Source organism: Semicossyphus pulcher, unplaced genomic scaffold (genome assembly GCF_022749685.1).
Source record: "Semicossyphus pulcher isolate SPU_LCO1_2020_fin unplaced genomic scaffold, fSemPul1.0.p SCAF_13, whole genome shotgun sequence".
Taxonomy (NCBI): Eukaryota; Metazoa; Chordata; class Actinopteri; order Labriformes; family Labridae; genus Semicossyphus; species Semicossyphus pulcher.
The window spans coordinates 6,456,629-6,483,265 of NW_027211637.1; the positions used below are offsets into that span (position 1 = coordinate 6,456,629).

General features: G+C 41.7%; 2 protein-coding genes across 5 annotated transcripts; one reads left to right on the forward strand and one right to left on the reverse strand.

Annotated features, from left to right (window-relative positions):
- Positions 1-1,890: 1,890 nt before the first annotated feature.
- On the forward strand, positions 1,891-14,978 carry cdk11b (cyclin dependent kinase 11B). Of its 4 annotated transcripts, none has more exons than XM_069659692.1 (20): positions 1,891-1,909; positions 2,839-2,969; positions 3,681-3,820; positions 3,988-4,115; positions 4,230-4,374; positions 4,772-4,947; positions 5,559-5,684; positions 5,827-5,925; positions 6,247-6,381; positions 6,482-6,556; positions 8,114-8,334; positions 8,457-8,547; positions 8,637-8,758; positions 8,857-8,962; positions 9,122-9,243; positions 9,810-9,917; positions 10,280-10,396; positions 11,458-11,606; positions 13,578-13,767; positions 14,376-14,978. In XM_069659692.1, the coding sequence occupies exons 2-20, from the start codon at positions 2,859-2,861 to the stop codon at positions 14,466-14,468; spliced, it is 2,454 nt and encodes an 817-aa protein (XP_069515793.1). In that variant the 5' UTR covers positions 1,891-1,909; positions 2,839-2,858; the 3' UTR covers positions 14,469-14,978. The 4 variants fall into 4 exon arrangements, with proteins under 4 accessions (XP_069515793.1, XP_069515795.1, XP_069515794.1 ...); XM_069659694.1 differs by having other exon boundaries at positions 4,811-4,947; XM_069659693.1 differs by having other exon boundaries at positions 4,233-4,374.
- Positions 14,040-26,161, reverse strand: mmp23ba (matrix metallopeptidase 23ba). Its single transcript, XM_069659696.1, has 8 exons — positions 25,817-26,161; positions 21,333-21,469; positions 20,355-20,494; positions 19,700-19,867; positions 19,403-19,567; positions 18,424-18,534; positions 17,309-17,435; positions 14,040-16,427 (listed from the first exon to the last, which is right to left on the reverse strand). The coding sequence occupies exons 1-8, from the start codon at positions 25,949-25,951 to the stop codon at positions 16,253-16,255; spliced, it is 1,158 nt and encodes a 385-aa protein (XP_069515797.1). The 5' UTR covers positions 25,952-26,161; the 3' UTR covers positions 14,040-16,252.
- Positions 26,162-26,637: the final 476 nt, after the last annotated feature.

The window sequence follows — 26,637 nt, forward strand, 5'->3', positions numbered from 1 at the left end:
AGTTTTCAAAAACCAGAGTACTATAAGAGATGAGATGGAACTGTATTAGTCCAGAAGGAAATAATAGTGTCAGATAGCTCCAAAAATACAGTACAAGATTAGTTTAGATTATTACAAGTGAAAATATCAAATATAATGTGTATGGGTTAAAAGAAAAACAATATTACAATAGTTATCTACAAAAGTCAACTATATAATTATACACACATTAAGTATGTTAACATTACAAAGGTTAAATAGATAAATATACACATGTAGCAGACTAAACATATATGTATCTCAATGTTTTACAGTTTGCTTGTGCTAAACCTGAAATTAAATAGTCTGATAATCATCTTTAAAGGTGTCCTCTACTACAAATCATCACGTGCTACCGCATGACACTCTGGAAGTATTCTGTAACAACTTTAACAAGCCAGACAAAGTCTATAAGACAAGTTTTTACCCTGTCTGATTAGCCTCACCTCCTAAGTTTATTTAGTCTCTGTGCTCCCTTGTCTCTGTGTCTCTCGATTTGATTCTTTTTCTTTGATTCTTTGATTCTTTCTTTTTTTCTATTAAAAATTTAATAAATGTTTTATTTAAGATGTATACAATATCTGGCCATGTTTGACTTGCTGCATGATATAGTATGTGGTTTCCTCATGTAGCATATCCGACACACTGTCTTTTTGTCAACAACAGATCATTATTTATATATCTCATGGGAAAGGCGAAATATTGCCACACAGGTAATTTGAAGTAAGCTGGAGCATTCTTGAGTTCTTCATCTCCGCTTCCAATTACCCTTGGACCCACAGGGTGCGTGTGCGCTGTGTTCCGGCTGTGTCCCCTGCACTGCTTATGACCCACCGAGAGCACAAGCAATACGGCTCCTGAAGCCGTATCCTTATCTGTTCTGGATTAGCAGAGTAGAGGAGGAACGGCGAGAGAAGACGTAACTAAAACAATCACTACAGTCATTGAAGTTTCCATATCTGTGAATGTCTGCTTCAGACCAGCACAAGAAGCTGTTCTGCTGTTGAACACGCCGACGTGCGGGATCATTGCTGTTTTTTCGGTAAGTTATGGGTGTGTTCTCTACTGTGCAGACCCTGGCTCCAAATGACGTCGTCATCACAAGATGGCAACGCCTATCACGGGGGAGGAGGAATTTTGGCATCAATTCCCTACAATGAGAGCAGATGGAGACGCGTCGTCCATCTATTTAAACAGTCATTGGTCAGAGGGGATTGCTAGCCATGTGTTAAAATAAAATACCTGTAGCCACACAGAGTTGAGAAATGTTGATGGCGTTTTTTTTCCTTCTTGGGAAGCGTCCAAGCAGGTGGAGTCGGAAAGAAAAGTAGGCAAGTGGAGAGTCTTGGGGGGGGGGGAGTTTACGAAAGTTCAAAAATGGCTCTCTTTCTGGCATCCCCAGCCAGTGAATGTCTGGAGTCTCCTTGTTTATCTAGTCTAGATATGACAAGTCTAAGTATAGTGGTTTTTAATCTGAACCTGGTCTAGAGAATGACCATTTCTATTTATTTTCATTTCATCTTCCCCCTACTTTTTGTTTTTTGTGCGTTTATGAGTTTGAAAATTACTGAAAGATGCCATCTATAGGTGTTATGACGCTTTTAAAGTGGACCGGGAAATTCCAATCGAAAGCTGTGAATCTAAAGCCAACTTCAGCCTCATCTGTATGTATACATATATTTATATTCAATCTGTGGACTATCCCATCACTTTTTATATTATATTATATGATATGATATGATATTATATGATATTATATTATGTTGTATTATATTATATTACTTACTTACTTTATAGTGAGGAAGTATTTGTTTCATACCGGAACCTTTACAGACGTTCCTAACACGTTTGAGACTTCCGGTGTGCCAGAATCCTGCTGCGCATATTTCAGGTTTGTTTAGCACTCTTACATGCCCGTTGGTTGATATAATCATTCACTGTAATTACGTCGGTAACTAGCGCTACGAATACAGTTATAGGTTCCGTGGTGCACAGCTGTACCAATTGCACTAATCAGTATTTTTATAATCACGTAATTAGCTATAGAAATAGTTTAGCAACTGTCGTTCATGCTAAGTTAGGCTAGTTGGCTGACGTTAGCTAGCTAGCTAATGTGTTAGCATCCCCAATTGTCCCACAATCAAAACGTGCTCAATGTGAGACGTAAATAACGTACAGTTTGATGTGAGATGCTGGTCAGTGCTGCGTCTTTACCATTACCCTCTGGTTAATTCAGAAGCAAGTGTAACCTAATCGAGCTGTTTACGTCTCCCTAACTGGCCTTTTTGCTAAAGTTAGCGTGGTGTTGTGATGCTCAACGGTAAAGTAACGGTTACGTAAAGCCTACTAAACTAAACTCGAAATGTAGGGTATTATTTGTTTTTGCTGTAACTTTGTTATGTAAACATAACCACTAAACACGTTTGCAGTGAGCGTGTATGTAGTGGGTACACTTAGTCACTTGATGATCTCAACAAACGGCGGGTGAATTACTGTTCATATCAAACAACTGCTGATTTACATCACGGCATTTGAAGCTCAGACTTTAAATTTAAATCATTCAATTTGTCAATTTTTACCTTTTGATCAAACTGGAAGCTATTCAGCAAACTGAAAGAGTCCCTCATAATGAACTTCACCAGTGGTCTTATATAACAACTTCCTTGACACTTAAATTGATGATAAACGGATTTAGTAATGACAACTGAAGGACATTATGTATCCATGCTAACCTCACTATTCACGATTCACATGAAGCTGAACTGTAAATTAATAAATACTTCAACTAATCATATGTTGTTTGTGTGTAATGTTGAGCAGGCGGTGGTGAGTGGACGCTGATGGGGGACGAAAAGGACACCTGGAAAGTAAAAACTCTTGACGAAATCCTGCTAGAGAAGAAACGCAGACGAGAATTAGAAGAGAGAACAGACCCCAAGCGCCATAAAAATGTAAAGTATCTCATTGTGGATTCTGTCCACTCATGTTGTCTTTGTTAACCTTGTCTGTAATGTATGTTTTTATCACTAGACTATTTTTTTCATCTCAAACAATTTTTACTACCATTTTTAACTATTGTGCCTATTGAATTGTTTTTGTTGTTTTAAAATGCTAACAACATCTGGCAAAAGGGACTACTGCTGAAAGCTAGCCGGCTTCGGCTAACTGGGGTGCATTTACATTTTTTGAAAACTTTTTTGGTGTACATTGTCCCTTTTCTTCAAATAAACTATTACTAACTATAAAACACTGGGCCCATATGACACATACATGTTGATATGGTGTTGAAATATGTGTAAAATTTTTTGATTCAAACTCTACATGGTAAATTTGCGAAACAAAAAACAAATGGTTATAGTAGGGATGACCGATTTTGCAATGACTTTAGACTTGAATACATAAAAAAACATATTCTAAACGATCCTATGATTATTTTGCTTTTAACATAGAAGTTTGACGTTCTAGTGGCAACAACATCTTCTCCCTCTCTCTCACTCTCTCCATATATGTAAACACACACAAAACATTTTTTCAAGAATTTTGTTTAACTTAATGATGAGTGCATTGCACATGCATCATTAGTACTAACTTTCTTATTCCATCTAATGGTGTTTTATAGATGTTTCTGTAACAACCCATTCTGCCCATCTTGTCTTACACAGTTCACCCAGGGCCCTGTTCCACAGGCGGATGATCGGGAAGCCAAACGAGACACTCCGGAGGAAGGAGAACTACGGGATCAAAGAATGGAAATAACAATTCGTAATTCCCCGTACACACGGGAAGACTCAACAGAGGACAGGTATGAGGAACTGTGGGAAACAAACACCATTAAATATGTTGACTATCAGTTCAGGACAGTGCATTCTTAAAGGTTGAAATAAAGATGAAATAGTCCAATTTCAATATAAATGTGTTGTGTGTCAATGACTCTTCAGAGTCTCACAATGTTTTCTTTACTTTATGCAGGGGAGAGGAAGATGAATCACTCGCAATTAAGCCCCCGCAACAAATAGCGAGAAAAGACAAATCTCACCACAGAAAGGAGGAGAAGAGAAAAGATAAAAGACGGCATCGCAGTCACTCTGCCGAAGGAGGTGTGGGAGAGCTGCTTAATGATATAAACACTAACATGTGTTTCACAGCTGAATACAAAATGTTTCGAAATGTTTTCTCAAATCTGCTTCCACTTATGGCTTTTATTTCCACAGCAGGGAAACATGCACGACCAAAAGACAAAGAAAAAGAGCGAGAGAGCGAACGCAGGAAGCGTCAATGGGAAGAAGACAAAGCCCGGCGAGACTGGGAGAGGCAAAAACGAAGGGAACAGGCCAGAGCTCATTCACGCAGAGAGAGGTGAGCACAGACACTGGAACAGCACCACATAATAAATAACATGACAAAATAATTTAGGCACAGAAGTATTTGGTTTTTTTTATAATTGCTTGAGTTTAATACATATACATGTGTTCAGGGCCTCTATTTTGTGTATACACAAATCACCTCTTGCTAAAAATAACTCACACACAGTTTACTGGAGCTTTTCCCACTTTTAATCCAGATGGCAAATTTAAGCTGTTTTATTTTATAAACACAAGTGAATTCACCAAGCAACAGACCCAAGATGTTGTACAATATGTTAATGAGTACATCTGTGAATAAAACAATTCTGCAGCCATAAACTAACTGTATGTTTGCGTAAGCTTTAACAAATCAAACAATGACAAGATTGACCTTTTGGTTGTCTGGACAGACCTCGATTGGACTCTCCTGGGTTTTTTTTGGACCACAGGGACCGGCTGGAACAGCTGGAGCGCCAGCGTGAACGGGACCGAAAGCTGCGCGAACAGCAGAAAGAGCAGCGTGAGCTAAAGGATCGGGAGAGGAGGGCTGAGGAGCGACGCAAAGAGCGAGGTGGTCGACGAGATGGTTAGGATTTTTTATTACTTTGTATAGAGCAAGACTAACTGTTTCCGTCTGCCTTCAGTCTTTAGGCTAAGCTAGGCTAAACATGTCCTGATTCCAGCTCTGTAGTTGATGTATTAGATAAGGGTTGCCATAGCAGGATTCAGGGTACAACTACCATAACCACAGTATACTATATTACACAATTATTTATATCGCTATCAGACATAATGACCCCAATGGACTGAAACTAAAGGGAATTTCTTTAGTTGAATGAACACTTATAATCTCAAAACAAAATATTGATTATAATTTATCACTAATACTGTAAAATTCAATATTGAAGATAAGCATCTAAACATGGTATGATGTCTGTTTATTTTCATAGCATTGTGTACTGTGACACCAGCATACTGCTACACCCATGGATGAGATTGTTATCAATCTACTCATTTCACTTGCAGAAAGAAAAGGAATAATGTTTCCCACAGTGTTGAACACTTTGTTGATGAATCAAACTCAAAGCATCCAGATTTCCTTCCTAGTAATTATCATAATCATTGTGTTCTTCAAACCCTTGAAACTGTAATGAAAAATCTGCAGCAGTAAATACTAAGAGACTTTCCTGTCTACAGTGCCGACTCACCATCGGATGCTCCCTGATGAGTATGACGACAAGCAGAAACAAAGTCACCGCAGCCGAAGTCCTCCCCGTGTTCCCCGGGACCGATCTGAACACAGTGAACCACGGAAATGTGCAAGTGAGTTTACCAATATTTTTTAGTCTTTAAAAACAATTGTATTTGCATTTATTATATTTATGCTTATTTTTTGTCCTGTGTAATGACTCCTGAAGATCATTATATACGTTTCAGCATAGCTCATGTTGCTATTTGTCTGCAGCATCAAAGGATGAGAAGCCAGAGGGCAAAGACCTGCTCACAGACCTCCAGGACATCAGTGACAGTGAGAGAAAGACCAGCTCTGCAGAGTCCTCCATCGGTAATACATTATATAAACTGCATAACCCATTACACATGAATATACTCCAAAAGTGTTGTTACATGACTGTGACCAGCTAAACACTCATGGGAGGCCTAATCTCTTTAGGACATTGTCACTTCAGATGATTGGATGAAGACAGTTACATATTTTACAATACATTTTGTCATTACAGCTTTGAACTTTACATGAAGCAATAAGTGGTTCATAAACACTATAGGAATGTACCAGTGCCAACACACAACAGCCAGAACAATAAACATGCAAGATGACATGGTAGTGTTAGTATCAGTACTCTCACGTCTCATTCACCTTCTCTAGCTTCTGGATCAGGCTCTGACGAAGAGGAGGACGACGATGACGATGAAGAGGAGTCCAGCAGCCAGAGCGAGGGGGAAGAAGAGGAAGGGGAAGAGGAGTCTGTATCAGGCTCTGGCAGGTCTGAGCAGAGTGCAGGTAAAACTGTTTCTGACTGCCCCACTGCTGTGCATTATATCCAAGTTTTCAGTATAAGTAAACTTCATCACACGTCTAACACATTGGCTTCTTCTTTCAGAGGATGTGAGTGAAGATGAGCAGTCAGATGACGACTTTGAGGAGGAGAGGGAAAATGGAAATCACATTCCTGCAGGTGGGTAAAATGTCAACTCGGACGTCTGTGAATTTAGTTTTTCTAATGCCACTTTGAGATAATAATAATAATAATAATAATAATAATAATAATAATTGGCTAGTTACTAAAAGCTGTATCGCAAAGTTACTCTCATGATACAAACAAACTGCACTTCAAAATAGTTCTACGGTTTTTACCCAGAAATAGTTTTAGATGGAAGAGCTGCACGGCCTTGAGAGAGTACATAAATCATATTTGGATCAGTAAAAGCTTGGCTTTGTCTGCTGAACTTTTGGGAGTTTTTATTTATTATTCTGCTCTTGAAGGTTAATAAAATGCCTTCCCAGGAGTCTTTTCTTCAGCTTTCTTAAAGGAACAATCTGTACCCAGATGAAAATGAAAAGGTCGCCCCGTCGCCAAAACAGGGCCTTCAGTGTCAGTGATACAGAGACTAACACTACGCAACATTTTTTATTGTCCTTCTATGATACAAGTAAAAAATCTAAGTAAGAATATGAGCAGCTACAGCCGTAGTAAGTAAAGGTCAAGCAAGGTCCTTGTTTGTATTGTTTTGTTGCATCAACTAGAGAAAAGTCACATAAGCAGTAATCCCTGTTTACAGATTCTACATAGAAATGTAGAATCTGTAGGCAGGGACATGGCTTTTAGGGATGGCAAGTGTTCTGGTTTCCGTTTGTACTGTGCTTGTAGTCCAAGTAATATTGACCAATCGCGTATCAGCAGGCTGCGGCGTCTGCAGGAACAACAGTCCCTGTGAGCAAAAGCAGCCGGAACGTAATGCACCGTAATGACATCCCGCCTCCCATCAGCGGCTATCTGATGATGATCTACCTTCTTATTAATCTCTTTTAACAGATGTCTGCAGCAACTTGAGCAACTTGAGATAAATTCCCTTGATGCTGTGTCACGAAAGCTATTCAGAGTTTAGAGTTCCTGACTTTCTCGAATGCATCAGAAATTATCGATCCAAACTCCGTTCAATAAATGAGCATTTTAAAAGTAGTTTTCTCCTCTTGAGGACAGACCTGACAAAGCTTCATTTTTACTTTTTACAAATCTGCATCATGATGTTGAAATTTCGAGAAAAGTAAAACCTTAACTTAAAGTCAATCACAAGAAAAACGGTTTCTTATTCTGTAACAGTTCAGCACGTGGAAAAGGAAGTCTTGACTGGAAGTTGTTTATCGCTAACTGCTGGCTACATACCCAGCATGTTCACCTTTTCCCTAGAGACCATATCGTCGTACACGATAGCCTATGGGATCCGAGATTGCATAGGCAGTAAAAAACGTATATTTAAAATTGTTTGCAGACACAAAATGCTTGCTTTTTAGGACCATTTACAATACTTTTGGAATGAAGCTGCCTATTATGTGTAAATTGAATCACAATCAGTTAATATTTAGTCCAAATAATGGCATCAAAAACATAATAACAGTAACCCTGAAAAAGGCCTCAAGAAAAAATGTGTTGGTCTTGACCACTCCAAATCCAAATGATAGCATCTCACATTCCCTCCCCATAGCTTAACTGATTTCACCTTTCACCCCGCAGTGCCAGAGTCCCGCTTCGATCATGACTCTGAGGAGAGCGGTGAGGACATGGGGGAAGAGGAGGAGGAAGAGGAGGATGAAGCAGGAGACGGCGACCCCACACCGCAGTCTCAAACTCATTCTCGCTCCCCCACCCCTGAAGAGAACTACATCCCAGACTCGCCCCCCATCTCACCTGTGGAGCTGAAGAAGGAGCTGCCCAAATACCTGCCTGCTTTACAGGTCAGTACCAACATGAAGCAAATGTTCATCGGCTAAGCCATGAGTAGTTTAGATCTATTTTATCATTAATGCGTGTTGGCATTATATTGGGGCCTTTAATTAAATCCTGTGTTGCTTTTCAGGGTTGTCGCAGTGTTGAGGAATTCCAGTGCTTGAACCGAATAGAGGAGGGAACCTACGGTGTGGTGTACAGAGCCAAGGACAAGAAGACGGGTATGAAAAGAAAAAGGCCGGCCCATTTGATTTTATGTTTCTTGAATAGTTTTATAGGTGAAGTAATGAATATGGTGTCATGTTTGCAGATGAAATTGTGGCCTTGAAGCGGTTAAAGATGGAAAAGGAGAAGGAGGGCTTCCCCATCACCTCTTTAAGAGAAATCAACACAATCCTGAAAGCTCAGCACCCAAACATCGTCACAGTGAGGGTAAGGGAACTTTAAAATGACCTATTGACACTTTGATTGGCTGATTCATATCCTGAAGTGTTTTGGCTAAATCCAACACGGCTTTTCCTCTCTTTTAGGAAATAGTTGTTGGAAGTAATATGGACAAGATCTACATCGTGATGAACTATGTAGAACATGACCTGAAGAGTCTGATGGAAACCATGAAGCAGCCTTTCCTACCAGGTAACATGAGACACTGTTGAGTTCTGGTTCATTTCTCTGTGTCTAAAAATTCCAGTGAAATGTAATCTGTCTTTATCCATATTTATTTATGGGGTTAGCTTTAAATGTCTCTTCTATGCCTCAGAACGGCTCAGTTAAATCGGGATGTTTCTCTTTCAGGTGAGGTAAAGACTCTGATGATTCAGCTGCTCCGAGGCGTCCGACATCTCCACGATAACTGGATTCTCCATCGTGATCTAAAGACATCCAACCTGCTGCTGAGCCACAAGGGGATCCTCAAGGTATGCTGGGACTGTCCTTGGTTCTCAGTCAGGCCTGTGAGCTCAGGGAGTCCACAGCAAGTTAAATAAGAAACAGTCGATTCAAAGGTGGTTAAATATAGCATCAGTGCTGGCATAAACATTTGTCAGAAATATAATGAAGCCTTACTTTTAAATATATATAATAATATTATTTTTTTATATTCATCCATAGTTTGGACGTGTACAGAAACTCCGAAAAGGATATTCTTCAGTTCATCTTTGATGCAAATCTTTCTCCCTAGCTAGCAGCTCTGAGGCACAGTTGAACAAACAACACCTGATTACTAAAAGTCAATTAGAGCATGAATTTCTGGCAAAACTGAACAGCAGAGAGTCCATGTGTAAATAAACCAGGCTTTTACTGACATTTGTCAGTGTGAATTTTATGCTGACAGTAGAAAATATGAGTCACACTGCAGCGGTTTTTATTTCTACCCTGCTGAACCAAAGTGAATACTCATTTATCCTACCAATGCAAAGGTATTGTTCTTGTACCCAAAATGCAATTTAGTGTTGTTAATGTGAGTAAATGTCTTCAACTGTAGATTGGTGACTTTGGTTTGGCTCGGGAGTATGGTTCCCCCCTGAAGCCCTACACCCCTGTGGTGGTGACCCTGTGGTACAGATCACCAGAGCTGCTGCTTGGAGCCAAGGTGAGAATTCAAGTTCACACTTCTGCACTTCTTCTGCACCAGATGAAAAAGCTATTGAATAGCTGATACCACAGATATTGATGTGATTTTCTTGGATGTGGTTTTCTTGATTGATAAGTTTACACAGATTTCCAAAAGAAAATAAAACATCTGTGAAAGATTTGGTTTATAAGCAACCTGATACCACTAAAAACATTTGAGTTTTACAGTATATGACTTACACAGCCAGATGGCAGAGATCCAGCCGACCATCGGAACACATCCACTTTCACGCACTAGAAGACTCCGATGTAGAAGTGTGCCAGGCAGACTGTCTACTCTGTTTCTGCAGACTGCCACTGTGTTTGTTCTTCACTCCGCAGGAGTACTCCACAGCTGTGGACATGTGGTCAGTGGGCTGCATATTTGGCGAGCTCCTCACCCAGAAACCACTCTTCCCTGGAAAATCTGAAATCGACCAAATTAACAAGATTTTCAAGGTAAATGCCTCATTTTGCTCTCATAAAATGCAGTAAATCCACAACATAATGTGTTAAGTTTCTCCTAACAGCCTGTAAATCTTTTCCAAGTGTTGTCAGTCAGAGTAGGTCAGTGAAGAGTTCAGTAATCGACCACAGGGTGGCGCTGTTGGTAGCCATTAACTTGGCTGATGAAGTTATGAAACTGAAAAGTTTAGCATATCAGGTTTTTCCAAAGTTGGACATGTAATTGTGCCAAACCATGCCGTGCTGGCAGGTTTGAGTGTTTTTCCATTTCATGAAGCAGCAACTTATGTTTCTGACCTTGATGACATGTTGAAGGTGTGCTCGTCACAAACCATTTTAAGAGCCGCTCACCTTCAGCTCACTGTGGCTGTCTGTACTATTCCTATATACAATACAATATCTATTAGAATCAAAATCCAGGGAGCTGCAATATGTCAAACTTTTGACAAAATAGCACAGAATCTATTTGGTTGTTTAGACCTTTTCTGTAGCACAGCTTTAGAGGCTGTTAGTAACGGGAAAAAGGTTTACGGTTAAATAAAGCTGAAATCTGAAATGACAAACAGGCACACAGAAGTCAAGTAAACTCCAAACCACAGAAGTTTGGGTAGAAACTATAACAGTAATGAGAGCTGAACACAGACTTTTAAAGCAGAGCTTTGTGTCTAGTCTGCAGCATAGACACACATTAGTTCAGCCGCTGAGGACTCAGCTGTGCCGAGTAGTCTGTCGGGGGTTGGCTGTGTTCGGCTGCTCAGTGCGGTTATCCTCTGCATGTCATCACAGTGCAGCTAAAGTGGGCTGACCTGGGCCTGTGGAAAAACCCTATTAGTTGGCTGAATGATTTTTAAGTAGACGATGTGCATCCAACATGACAGCTGATGTCATTCAGGCCTCCCAAGTCATCCTACAGTCTTTACCACTGATGAATTACAGTATTGAAATACACTTAGGACTGCTCTGTGTCTGTGGTTGATGAATACATTTAGATGTCATATCCATTTCTCCCTGCGCTAACAGTGTGCTGTCTGCTGACTTGTGTGTGTTGTCTGTAGGATCTGGGGTCACCAAGCGAGAAGATCTGGCCCGGCTACAGCGAGCTGCCCGCTGTGAAGAAGATGACTTTCACAGAGTATCCCTACAACAACCTGCGAAAACGCTTTGGAGCGCTGCTCTCAGACCAAGGATTTGACCTCATGAACAAGTAGGATTCTTGAGGCTGTCTTATTCCACACAGAACATACACACAGCACTACACCTCAGAAACGCTGCACTGCCTTATACTGTATCCAAGTCAGACTGTTTTCTGTGTGATTAGGGATGTGATGTTGCATTTTTCTGATATAAGATATGCCAACTTATTTTTTGTGTAACATTTTTAAAGGCGCATTCCACCACCTACTGTGTAGCAGTGTTTAGTGAATCTCAATACACCACCTAAAATGAATTTCTCGCTTGAGAATTAAAGCAGCAGGAAACCCCAAATCAACAAAAGCCTTTGAACTTTGTAATTTAGACTCTTATATGTAATAGTAAACATAAATAGTAGAGGAAATACGTTTTTATTGGATTGATCTATTTTCAGTGGCGGCCAGATGTTGAGCGTCAGCGGAGGGAACCAAGTTCAATAATAATATAGCACTAGCTAACACTACAAAGCTAACACCTAACAACCGCTAATTGCTGACAATGCTCTTGACTGCAAAGCATTGATGCAGCGAAGATATTGTCGTGCATGCAGACTGTTAAGCTGAATGCACTGTGTATGGACAACTGTGGTGGTTTCTTCGTAAACCACTATATGTTAAGGCATCTGAGTAATCGTCTAGATATTTGTTCCAAAAAATTAGGGAGAAAATGACGAGGTATAAAATGTCAGCTTGATTAATCTGTGTTATTGTATTGTTTGTAGTAAATATAAACATAGGTATTTTGAATCATTATTGATTGAAATATAAATTCAATGAATGCCAAATATCAACCACTGATATCAGCAGCATGAATCGTACACTGGAAATTGCCTTACTTGGATGAACGCATTGCTTCCCTGTCAGAGCCTGAGACTCTTTCCAGCTCAGGCAGTGCATTTCTGGCAAGCTGACTTAAAACATGACAACGGCAGCGGACTTGTAATTCATCAACATGCCTCAGCAGCAGTCCTGTTCCATCTCCTTGTTCCCTCACACACACTCACCATGGTGATGCTCCACACTACAGGAAAATGTTTTACAAATAACACACATTTAATACGGAAAATCATTTTCACATAGCGATTAATGTGTTCATTACTCTTTCGCACACATTCCAGAGATCAGCATTGTTTAGCAGCTGCAAAGAGCAGAGACAGAGTTCTTCAGCTCTCCTCTCCGATCTTAACCCACCCACAGAGCTGTTTTTCCTACACCTGTAAATGACAAAAACATACCGCCCCGTCGCCTCACAGATGCGTAGGATGGTAACCGCATGTCCATTGTGCAGCCGGAGGAATCACAGTTCAGTGGAAGGTTGGCATAGGTCCAGCGTGGCTGAAACCTTCCAGCTGTCAGAAGACTCACGAGGCGTTTACCCAACTACAGATTAAGACCACAGGAGGTCAACACAGGAAGGCTTTTTAGAACAGCTTCAGACAGAACGGTGTGTAAGAAGTTTAGAGGTAGAGTTTCGCATGTAGATACCACAGGGATGTTTGGAATATCACAAGGAAGTGTGGGGCAAAGTGGTGTATCTTTCACAAGGTCCTTTATTGACCGCTTCAAACTGTTGGAAGTGCAATAATAAGGTTAGCCCAATACAGGGCCTCAAGATCAAACATACTGCAAGTTTACTATCCTAATCAGACGCACTAAGAAAGCCAATTATCACAATTAAGCAGCTCCTATTATGCTGTGTTCATCCTGTCATATACTATTAAGACACGTGACTTGCACCTCATGTCAGGGCTGCATCTTGGGTCCAGGATGTTTTCTATATGAGAACCAGAATACCTGTTTACCTAAATCAATTCAATGTGTTTTTGTAAATTCCAAAGTTTTACAATTTTAACTAATACTCTTTACACAAAGAAAAGTCCTCAAAATTATCTGAGCCAGCAGTTCTGTGTGCTTCCTCATTGTAACATCACTCAAGTGTATAAGCATCTATTTGACTCCATAACACGATCATTCACTTTTTCCAGATTCCTCACCTACTGCCCCAGTAAGAGGATCCTATCAGACGAGGCGCTCAAGCACGAGTACTTCCGCGAGACGCCGCTGCCCATCGACCCGTCCATGTTCCCCACCTGGCCCGCCAAGAGCGAGCAGCAGAGGGTGAAGAGAGGCACCAGTCCTCGTCCACCCGAGGGAGGCCTGGGCTACAGTCAGCTGGTAAGGACATTAGGCTCCACTTTCTCCATTACATACGGCTACCAGGCTTTCTGAACGCTGTCTGTGTTAAATAGATTACAGAGGTACAGGCTTCTGCTTTGTGTCCGGTTATTTCCTCCTTGTGTTTTCCATGATGAGCACCTTTTAGTCCCTAATGTTTTCACCAGTAGGCCTACCCACCCAGAAGCTTAAACCTGATACTGATATTTTTAAATGGAGAAAGTGTTTATTTTGCTTTTTTACCAACAAATTAGACCATTTAAAGACAAGACTTTTGGTTGTTTATCTCAGTTTTATTCTTGTCAAGGTGGAAAAGCTGAGTCTCGGTGAAACATTCTTGTCTTGAAACATTATAACTCCACTGAACCCAAGACAATAATAACTACAATAATATTGTAAATAAACAAATTCATGCATACTTGTGTGGAGTACAATCAAAATGTCTCATCAGAGCCCTTTCAGGTTAAGGGTTTTTCCAAAGTAACCAGTGTTGTATCGATCAGTTCTATAATAAATATGCAAGAAATGTAACTGAGTGATATTTACAAAGTAACAAACTGAGTGTAGTCAGCAACCATGAGTAATGTTTGTTTCCATAATCTCTGCAGGGTGACGATGACCTTAAAGACACAGGCTTCCACCTGACAACCAGCAACCAGGGAGCGTCTGCCGTCGGTCCAGGATTTAGCCTCAAATTCTGAGTCCAAAAACTGCGGGACACCTGGCTGTCGAACTGAGAAGAGGGAGCAAAGAGTTCTGGGACTTCTTTTGGAACTGGACAGTGTCACTGGATTAAAACTGAAAACCAGATCATCATCTGATAAACTATCACCAAATAGTCAGGACTGTTTCACAGCAAGACTGGTGGCTACAAACATGTTGAATTTTTCTTCAACTTTTCTGCTTCTTCTCTTTATTTTCAAGCGATTTCACCATTTTAATGTGGTCATTTTAGCTTCTGAAGAGAAGACACACCAAACCAAACATCTGTTGGAGGTTTAGCGCTTTTTGTTTTTATTCCTGTGTATACTTCATGAGAGGAGCAGATTTTCTAAATGGTTGGTATTTCCTGGCTGCCTGAGCTACTGTATAATGATGCAGCATTGGCTGTGTGCTCCATCCAGCATTATGTCAGACATTTACTTAGGGCTGTCAGGTCACTTCATGAAAGGGGGAAACTGTTTTTGCTAGAAATAAAGTTTGAAACTTTGTTTTGTCTGCAGTTTTCTCTATATTTATAAATTCTGTCCAAACTATGCAAACACAATTGCACGCTGCCAGAGAAGAGAAAAAAATTAAAGGAAGTTGAGCCTAAAAAAAAATCCAGCCTTGAACCCAGCTTGGTAGTCGCTGTCCAACAGTGATGTCATTCTTTGCACTGCACACTTTGTCTCAGTACTTTGTTCTTTCGGGGGAAAAGAGGCCCAGACGTCTCTCTGCCTTTGTTTTTAAATGGCTCTACGACTTCAGAATTAAACCAATAAATTCTTTGATTTTTATCCCAAGCAAAATAAACAGTACAGTTTAATTTCCTTGCAAGACCACTCGCTGCTTTAACTGGAACAGGCGCAGAAAAGTCCCCTCGCCTTGAGAAGACCAGAGCCAGCGCTAAATGGAAATGTTCATTAATCAGTTTTATCTATCCCCCAGCCCCCACCGGAGCCCTTCTGCAGATTATTACACCTGATGTGTTGAATAAGCTTGGACGGAGAGCTGCTAGTGGAACTGACGGCTCAGTCTCTGGAGACAGACTGCTGGCTTCAATGTGAGGCTAGTAAAGTAAGCTAGACGTCTGAGGTGTTCCATATGCGGTTTAAAGTCCAAATAGTTCCAAAGGCTGTAGACAACATTGCTTACTCTGGCTTTAGTAGCTTACTTTGGTCAGTGCGTAAATTATTTAAATGGCACTCATCTGAGCAAGAGCTTCTGTATCTTTTTCATGCACCTTAAATGATTGATATTTTTTGGATGACACTTTTTTCCCAGGGACCTATAGTGGTAGATTTCGTGTTCATTTGATACTTCTATCTATTTCCAACTTGGCTTGTCTTTTGAATTGAACCACAGTGATATCTAAGTTGGTCCCTTTTTTGCTGGGGACACCCCAACAACCCTGGGTGGCCTTGGAAATCATTACTGCATTAGCAGCACGAGGTATATGGAGACATCCAGGCTTAATGATGCCAGAGTCGACGTTATTGTCCCAAACAGATGACGACAGCTACAAGGGTTTTTCATCACCAAATAAAATGCAAACCGCACCGTCTGTCATGAACAGCTTTTCACAGTCAGGTAGTATATCACTAAAACTCTACTTGTAACGGGTCATTTATTATTTGTACATATTAAAACGCAAAAGATAGACAGTTGAACGTGGAAAGACGGTTCTGAAAAACCCCAAAATATGTGCCCTAGTGAATGAGGTCGTCTTGTGACCGTGTGTTTGAATGAGTCCAGTTCAGTGTGGAGAGCGCTGGGGCGGCCTTCAGAAGCGCACGCGTACTCTCCACGAGTAGTTTGTGAGAACTTTTTCCTTTTTCTTCACAATGCAGGTGTATGTGCCTTCGTTGATGGCGTTGGCCACTATAGTAATGTGGTCGTCTTTCAGTGAGATGTAGTTCGGGTGAGAGAACTGCAGCAACTCCCCGTCCTTGTACCAGCTGAAAGAGAGGTCAGACGTTAGACGGCGCTCGGTGAAATCAAATATTAGCATTACTGTTGTAAGTTTGGAGTGGACTTAAACATTGCGATGTCATCAGTTGTTTTCTTGTTTTTTGAAGCCTTGCATTTGTTATTTGGCTATTGGCATCTTGTTTTATTAGAGCCATAAGGTGCTTTTTGACAGCAGGAACTAGGAATCTTTTGAGGAACTCTGTGTATTTAGCAGGAACCAGGGTCTAAATTTAGTTCTGGGTAATTGATTTACCCTATGAAAAGTCCCTAATCTGGGGGTAGTACTTTCCAAAGGCCCAGGAACTTTCAGGGTGGGGCCTGCAGTGCTCATTGTTTCTGATTGGAAGACTGCAGCTGCAAGCTCACTGTTATCATCGTGCTTCAAGATTGTTGATTGATTGTTGATTCAGTGAATCCATTTGCAATCCAAACAAGTTCAATCTCCTCCATGCTAACAGGCTAACAGTAGTGTCGCACAAATGATGATATGGCCCGTTTGTCACGTTTTATGACGTCATCTTTGTTGTATGGCCTTCATCTTCTTCTTACCGCCACCTACTGGACTGGCGGTGTAGGGCAGTTACTTTATTTCTTCTCCATATGTCATTGGCCTGATTTGCATAATCTTCCCGGGACTTTTGGCCGCTGTGGAACTGCAGACAACTGTGGGCCACAGGAACTATTTAGTTCCTTGAGGAGAAACTCCTGGAACTAAAAGTTCCTGGTACATTTTTAAGCCTCTATCCTGCTTAGTAGCATCTCCAAACATTATCAAATTAATCAGCTGAGAAGTAGGGTTGTTTTCTGGTTGATTGGCTTCACTTCACAGTGGCTATGTCCACTTCTTACACGTTTGGGAGATACTCACTGTACTTTGCCTTTCTTTGATGCTATTTTCTTCCCGCAGCGAAAAGTGAGCTTCTTCCCCTCGACGACCAGCTTGTGTTTGGTCCTCGGAGGTGTCGGGGTGGGAGCCACGGTGGGGAAAGGGAATTCTGGAATGGATTGAGGGGAGATAATTCAGCTAATGCGCCAAAGTATGAAGCAACGATCAGAGTTTTAACGATCTTGATCACACAGCAAATATCTGAGAGAAACAAAGAGGTTATCTTATAACTCAGTGTATTACATAATCTGGAGACGTCATGACTTTCCATCACAAAGAAGCTTCCGAAACACGGATGACTGTCAAAATTTTGATTAAACCTTATCAAATCAGACACTCAATACTCTTTTTATAACCCCCTGGACTACCGGCGGTCTTATCAATATAATATCTCCCATCTGGTTTCTGACAAACACAACAGGCCGTCTTGTGATTAACTTAAAGTCTGCTTAAAAAACAGTCGCTCTCGTTAATGCCGCAAAAATCCAAATTGACCTTGTGTGTCTCTAACCCTCAAGCCACAGTCTGAAATTCCAGCGGTTTGGAGTCACTCAGGAATTTTCCACAGCCGTACAACGTCTCCCAATCAACAATGAGGAACAGATTACTGCGAGCCAGGAATCGTATCCTCTTGCCTCGCTCCACACTGTCCCTTGTTGCAGACAAAAAAAATCTCGGAGAGCCGCAACAATCTATTGGCTTTGATGGTTTAGAGGAGCCATTTCCTGTTGTGCAAAAGGAGAACTCAGCACCAGCGTGTCCCACGATAAACAAAAAGGGGCACAGGCTGTCAGATCGCTGATGTGTTATCAACAACACAGGTACCTGCTCTAATCTGCTCTGGACGTGTCCTGGGCTAAAACACACATTGCCTCCCAGGGGAGATCTAGTATTCTGAAGAACTAAACACAAACTCTTCCAGAGGCAAGTGTAATCTCCCTTCAAATCAGATTCTTGAAAACCTCCATCGCAGCTCTGCATGGCTGGACCTGTTGGCTCCCGTTGCTCCATTGGCAAACGGTTCACAGCAGCTCCTTGCGCTGCTCAATTGAGAGAAAAGATTTTTTTCCCCCTGAACTGCTGCTGCTGCGTCTTACCGTAACAGAAATCACAGCTGGAGGGACAGTGCTTCTGCATCAGCTTGCGCTTGCTGTCGCAATAGCCTTTTCGAGCCCAGGCTGGACAGATAAATAACCGATCCAAACATCCTGGGGGAAAGAGGGGGAGATGGGGTGAGTAGGAGAGATCAGACAACAGCTCTCAGTCAGCAGCAAAAGTATTTGGATCCCTGAACTGCTTTTGGTTCCACTGAAAATGACTCACTATTATACACACTAATGATGAATCATGAGTAGTTTATACTAAATTCATTAATGCCACGTTGGCTTTCAGTTTCTGTCTTTAAAGACAAACAAGGGTGGTCCCTAATCTGGCTGAGACATCAGTTCTTTAAACATCAGTACGTCTAATTCTTCTAATGCCCGGACCAGACCATGTTTTTGCCCTTTGAGAAGGCCACTGTGTCAGAGCACTCCATCACTTCATGTCTTGAATTCTTGCCTTGACTTGGCAGAAAGTCATTTCCATCTACAACCAATCATAATTTGCTGTCTTTCATGACTTTCTTGAGTGTGCAGGTGATAGGGACGGTGGTGCCAGGGACCAATTCAAGTGTTCCACCTGCCAGCAGCAAAAACATCTATTGGCTTTGGTTTTGGCATGTTCAAAGTTTATCCCAACATCATGAACCTGTTGTCAGGTTGTCAGACTTGGAAAAATTGCATGAGAGTTCTGGTGCTCGTCCATTTGTCAAGATGTTTGTGGTCTGTCAGGTCGTGCTATCAGGCCTAACAAGTAGTCTGATCCAAGCATGAGAACTGGAATTGGCTTCAGTGGATCACCTTTTGGATGAAGTGCAAAATGTTTTCAACACCAATTAAGTCAATTGATTTGTTTACTAGTTCTGGATGTTCCATGTCCTGGATGGCTGACAACATCCCAGATATATACAAAAAATTAACTTTCTCTATTCATCTTCTGGTAGAAAAACGTGGACCATAAGGCTTGTGAACATACCGTAGAGACGGTGCATACCCCACACCTCATCCTGTGTGATTAGCTTGCGCCCTGTCAGAGTTGCATTCAGGTGCATTATAGCTTTTGGGTCCATAGAATGCATGAGTCCCAGGACATGGCCGATTTCATGAGTTGCCACATGGACAAGATCCGTCAGCCAAACCCCTGCAAAACAGATACTGTTGATTATTTTCAGTAGCAGAGCACCCCATGAGCTGTTCAGCTCAGAGTCTGCTGCATCCATCACCTCGGGGGTTAAATATGAGCAATTTCCACAAACATGATAAAGACACATGCCTTTCTTCCAGCTAAAGCGCATGTTTCCCAGAATCCAGTACTCGTGGTCGTCAAAGTGGATCTCGCCAGTTGGCGGGAAGAAAGCGTGAGCCAACTCTCCTGTGATGCCGTCGAAACAATGGTGCAAGTAGGACTGCAGACAGTCTGTGTGGTTGACGGGGTAGAAACCTGCCAAGACAGACGGAGAGAGAGAGACAGATATACCTCAGAGCCGAGGAGGGAAACCCTGATTCCATTATTTCTGCTCTGTGAAGACAACAACAGGAGGAATGATGAATTACAAAAGACAGAGCTTCAGCTTCAGCTTTCACCCCGCAGGATGACAACCATACCTCGAACTGTCACTGAGAATTTATGCAGGACCCTGGAGTTTGCACCCAAAGGGACAGATAAAGCATAATTTAGACTGCTTCGGCATGGGCTGACATGTATGGAAGTTGTTAAGCATTTGTTTTTTTCAGTTAGAATTATGAATCATGTGGAATATAAGCTTGGTAATATAGTCGCGGCAGTGTGATTTAGTAGGTTTGGAGGATGCTGAAATCTCTGCGATGACAGCACGGAGAGAAAAACAGCAACGACAAAGCAGAAGTCTGGAGCTCCGAGCCAAGGAACATCTGTTGGGGATTGATGCAGCCACATGCAGAGTACCCACCGATCTTAATGTCTGCTTCTTGGTCAGCTGGCACCTCTCTGAAGCTGAACGGCGAGACGTCGCTCCACATGCCAAACGCCTTGGCAATGCCTCGACGCGTGTCACTGGCATTTATCAAGTTTGTAGGGTAGGAGAGCAACCTGCTCGGAGACAACAGCATTATGTAGTTAATACTGGGCTCTACACACATTCCTCTACAGCAGAGGCATCTGCCAAAACACAATGGCTACTGTTCAGACAGAGCAGAAATCCCACATGCACTCCAAGTACAGCTCCATTACTGGGACTTGATACTCTCTTATATCTTGGCTGGACTGATATGGATACTTTTAAAGGGAATTAGATATTGATTAGTTGGTTACGATCACTGTTAATGTAAAATAGATAAAAATACTAATTTACTTATTCAGAAATGACTGATATTTGGCTCATTTTCTACTTTTCTACAGTCCAGTAAAGCTTGTTGGATCATGCAAAACCTCGACAGTTCAATCTAATCTTCTTCGGACCTTATAGATAACTTTCTTTCAGAAATGATAAAGTATCACTGGATCGTCTCCAAACAATAAGTGGAGCCCAATCCAAATGTGTTGTAGATAAGCTACTGCATTGTGGCTGTGAAGGTCCAACATGTACTTCTTTATTTACCTCTTTGTAAGCAAAGACTTCTGTAAGGCAATCGCTGTCAGGTGTTTTTGTCCTACAGCCTTCAATTTAAATCCTGACCGACATGGGATAAGAGGCTATTGACAAGCTCTTTAATTGTGCTTGAATGATCTCATTAAGGTGCAGCTAACCCTCGTCAACAAGTCTGATTTAAAGATCTTTAAGTTGGCGATGCCTACTTCATTTGAAAAATAACTCATCTAACTCCACTCAACCAGCCAAAACCAACATACTCCCACTCATCTGTTTTACAATTTTCCAGTGTATTTAAACTGTGTTGTGTTGACAACAGGAAGATTTGCAAATGAATACTTGTATGTTAGCTTGAACTTGTCCCATTTGAGCTGCTCGGGGGTGAGGGTGTAGCGCTTGTTCCTGGAGAGGTGAAGCACTTGTGTCCGGGCCTCTTTGCGCATCCCGATGAGCAACACAGTGGTGTACGCTTCTTCCTTGGACAAAGAGAAACCTTTAATTAATCACCGCACACTGGCATGGAGCAAGGAACTGAACCTGACCCTGAATGTAAGAGATTTTCATGCAGGGGCATTTAATCTTACAGGAACAGAAGATTATACACAGATTATGTTGTGTCGATGGTTGTGTCCATATACTGTATAAAAAGATGGACAACATGACAGCTCCCCAAAAGTGAAGCAAAGACATCTCTATCGCCCCCTTCTGACTGGCTGCAGTATAGGTCATAAAGCCCGCCTCCTCCATGTTAACAGATGCTGATCTCTACTGCGCAGACTCTGGCTCCAAGAGACATCACCAGCGCAAGATGCCAGCGCCCACCTCGGGGGTATTTTTGCTTCCAATATGTACAATGAGAGGAGATCGAGGTGCATCGTCCATCTTTATATAGCATGACCTGTTTTTATACAATGGAAATGCTGTCTGGTGCTTAAGTGTTCAGTGAATATTCACAGCTTAGTTGTGGTTTGCCTTGGCTGCAGTATTCCAGAACAGTACTCTATAACTTTTTATGGAGATAGGTTTGGGTAATATATCTACTAATCAACACTTGAAATGTGTGATGCTGACCAAGAGAGACCATGATGGAATCGAGAGTGAGAAGACTTTCTGTTTATTGACATCGGGTGTCAGATGTGAGGTGATGAAGAGAGCCTGGCAACAACTGACGGGCTGCATTGAGAAGTGTAAAGGCCGTAATATGCTTCAAGCTAAGTCAAACTTCGTAGGAAAAGTCAGAATTTGAAGTTCTTCCAAAACCGTCAATCCATCTGTGAAGCTGACTTTACTGTGATTGGCCAGATGTGTGGAGCTGATGGAGTAGGCAAGATTTGACAGTCTCGCTCAAGCTCTTTCATTCATTGTTCTCATAACTATTTGTGACACTTTATTTTCTTTTTTTTTTTGCCTTTATTAGACAGGAAAAGCTGAAGAGAGACATGGAGAAGAGAGTGGGGTATAACATGCAGCAAAAAGCCGAGGGCAGGAGTCGAATCTGCAGCCGCTGCATGGAAGACTGTAGCCTCTGAACCAAACCAGCGCCTACTATTTCTGATACTTTCACTAAGTACAATCTAGTGCAACTCTATCGGTGCTTTGCGACAGCAGGAACTTTCCCCAGGAACTAAAGGAACCTTTTGAGGAACAGAAGTTCGACAGCAAGAACCAGGGTCTAAATTTACTTCCAGTAAGTCCCTGCTCGGGGGTTAGTACTTTCCAAAGGTCCAGGAACTTTCAGGGCAGGGCCTGCAGTGCTGATCGTTTCTGATTGGTCGAGTACTCGCAGTGTTTTATTTCACCCACTGGGGCTGCACAATATTGGAAAAAAACATACATCGTGATATCTTTTTGCTTGTTATAGGAAATTCTACCAGATTAATGCAGTGTGTTTCCATGTCCATATAAACATTTAACAATCATATTTCTTATCATTTGGGACTTTTAAGTCTATTTTCCTTTAACATAACAACCCCCCCTTTTTACTTTTACCACTCTTGTTTCAGACACCCTTATGATAAGTAGGGGTAGTTCAGACGGTGCGAGACGTTGCCGACTACATTTAAGGCAAAACTGAAGAACCTCCTCAGCCAGGTAGACGGGATTTCAAACCTTTGTCTACTAGTGTGCCCTTCAAGGAAAAGTTTAAGAACTCTGTTTGAACTGGTAGGTATAAAGCATACCAAGATCTAAAGGTAATAACCAAGAAGATTTTCAGCTGAATAAATGTCTCTTCAATCACCTTATTTTTCTGAATAAGTTCAGTCTTCTTTAGTGTTACAAACTGGGCGCCCAGTCATCACTCCTGGGAAATATTTAAAGCTGCATCCATCACCCAACATTGAGCGAGTAAGCAGAAGCGACATACTGTTTCTCTGGTCTCTGCTCAGTTTTGTATAAATGGTAAATATCGCCCATCAAATCAAGAAAAGATTGATGACATTATGAAATTTCAAAAGCAAGTGCAACTTAAAAAAGTTTGATGTACAGATAAAGACAAACTGTGGAAACCCTGTTTGGACGTCTGTTAGAGCTGCAGTGACCGCTTATTGCCACAAGTGTCGCCAAAGAGAACAAAACTAAGATCCTAGCGGTTGCTGCTTTAACAGCTCGTACAATGATACACAAGGGTGAAAAGCATTGCAACAGCATTTAAGGTAGTGGTTTCAAGATGATAAAGAGCAGAGGAGAGCAAGACAAATCTATTTCTGCTGCACAACATTTATCTTTTTTGCTGGCTTTTTTGCTGGGCAGGGGGTGGTGAATTTGATTTTTTCACTTCTTCGGAACACACAAAAAAACTGAAATATAGCCTAAGCGTGGAAATTTAGTCTCTGGTTGAACTGGCCACAACATATGCAACCTATGGCCCAGCGTTTTCTCACTGGGGAAAAATACTGAAGGCGGGGAGCGAATATCAAAGCTGCTCCCTCCACTTTGTATTCTACACCCAATCCTCTGGTTCCTGTTCCTGCTTCGCCCAGTCAAAACAAATAGATCCAGTACTTCCTTCATTTCCTCACCAAAACAGTGACACAGGGGCAGTCAGTCTGGCGGACTGTCCACGCTGCTGTAGAACTTAATGACCTTTCCTTCTCTGATGTTTTACATAAAGTTCCTGCTATGCATTAAACGCACCGGTCACTGTTTAATACAGCAAACCTCAGCTGACCTTGGTTGACACAGCTGAGTCTTGTGTTCGTAGATTTATGAAGTGTTTAATGTACTCAGGCCAGTGCAGATCTTTCTGTATCCTGTGTTGTTATAATCACTGCAAATCTAATCTCGCTTTGGCACGACTAAAGATGAACCATAAACCATGAGGGGATGAAACAAGCCCGCTAGACTAAACCTTGAAGCCAGTGGTGAGCGCTGACAAAGACGGCAAAACATCCGAGGATTAATCCCTGAGGATCCTAGAGAGAGTCTGGAAGAGTTCGGCCTGAGACTGCCAGAGACGGATGAAACGGGGATTATGATTTTTATCCATCGTTTTTTTAAAAGATGGATTTAAAACACAAACTGTCAGATGAACTTTCACTCAACATTTCTTCCCAGCTTGAAAATGCAGCGAAGCACAAGATAAAACATTGTGAAGACGGTAGAAATACAAAGGCAACCATTGATAATAGTGTTAATTAATACAGTATAACACAGTAATATAGTTTTTTTTGCGTCTGTCTTTGCATATTTTATACATCTGTGAATTTTGCATCATGCATCCAGTGAACATGAAAGAATAACACATTAATACCTTCTGACTGCATTTTAACCCATTTTATCCATAAATTGAAACATTTACACTCTTATATGCTTTTTACTCACGCTGTATAGCCTAAGAAGCGTATCTAAGGCACTTATGTAATCCTCAGCAGTCTTGATTGACACATAATGAGAGTTTGTGGCAAAGGAAATGACATCCAGTTATCCCTCCGGCTCTGTTTCACAGTGGGTGGGTGGCAGTGATAGAAGAACACATTTATCCAATCCACTGAAGTTATTACTGTACAGGGATCCGTTCCATGCTCTAATCTAATTATGGGACTCCTTTAACTTCTCCACCAGAGACACTAATTAAATGTGATGCGTTCTGCCATGGGTAGCTTTCACAAAGTGATTTCATCTGATGATGTGCAGCTAATTATACGTTTTGAGAGACAGGACAAATGACGGAAATATCAGCATATTCAGTGGCCTAAGTGTTTAAAAGTTGGGAACTTCTGCATCATATAGGGCAGTCAGTGAAGCCAAATATGTGAATGATGCTGAGGCTTTGACATGTCAATGGACTGATTTGTGATTGTCATGATATGTTCCTTCTGAGGACCAGAGAAATATATTATAAATGTATCTTATTTTACTGACTGCCAATTTTGACAGCTTGTACAACACATGTTAGGGCAGGGTATTCATATTTGTGTACTTGTGCTGAATTCAGAGTACCAGGATCCACAAAGTACCACTTAATGACATGATTATAACTCTGATTGGGTTTCATGACTACAACTGTATTAGACGGGGGATAAGAGCTGAACAATAAACTTTAAAAAGAAGGCTGCTAACTGTTTATAATAAGTGCTGCCTCGTGCAACAGCAATACAGCAAACTATCTGCCGAATCCAATCGTTCATTTTTATATTTCTAATACTTTCAAGTCATAGATATTAGCTGCACGGAAATGTAGAGCACGTGTTAAGTTGCAGAATGGAGTTTTGAATGGAGCTTGGCTAATACAGGCTAACTTAATACTTTTAAAGCACACAATAAATTGCACCTGCAGACGTGCAGTGACAGCTCTAATCGGTCATAAAGGGCTCACAGCATACCTCTAACCTCCAGGAGGGAAACGCTGTGGTTTGTTGCATCCCTGCGAGCAGCAGACTGAGCAGCGCAGCAGCCAGCAGAGGAGCGCAGCCCAGGTCGCCTCTGCGTAAACGTCTGGGAGTCTGACAGCACGCCATGGCTGCGATATCACTCCTCCAGGAGGAAGAAAAACACACAAATAATCCCTCAGCGAAGACAGCACAGGTTTACCATCTATGCCCGGGTACACTACTTTTCTGCCATTGCACGTCTCGGTAGTGTGTTACTACTCGGGTAGGCTCTGGTGCGGTGTGCAGCAGCGCAGTCCAGCCTGCGCACCGGGTAGTGGAAGCAGTGCAGACTGCATCAGCTCTGCTCGGCTCTCTTCCGCAAAGTGCGTCTGCCAGAAGGCTGGTTTCATATTACTGTACGATGGGGCAGGGGGTCAGTGTCGAGACAATCTAATGAAAACCAAACGCTCCCTGTCCATCAAACCACTTGTTGCAACCACCAGAGCTCCGTAAAAGCAGAATCAGATGGCCTCTTTTGAACATGATTTTTTGAAGGTTATGTAAGGCTGCAGGGGGAAAAATAGTTTAGTCTTTTCCTCATCCCTCTGTGGCATTCACAGACACTTTCTGGGCAGGCTGGAAAACAACACAGGGCATTACTCTGAACTGTTACACATTTTCTGTGACCAGCATTATTTCCAAACTAGTTATTTTGAGTTGTGTAAAGTTTCTCCTCCCACTGTGACTTTAAAGTCCAGCCAGGTCAGTGTGACATGAACGTTGCAGGGGCCACAGAGAGTACACAGATGGTTTGCTCCGGCATGGCAAAGTTG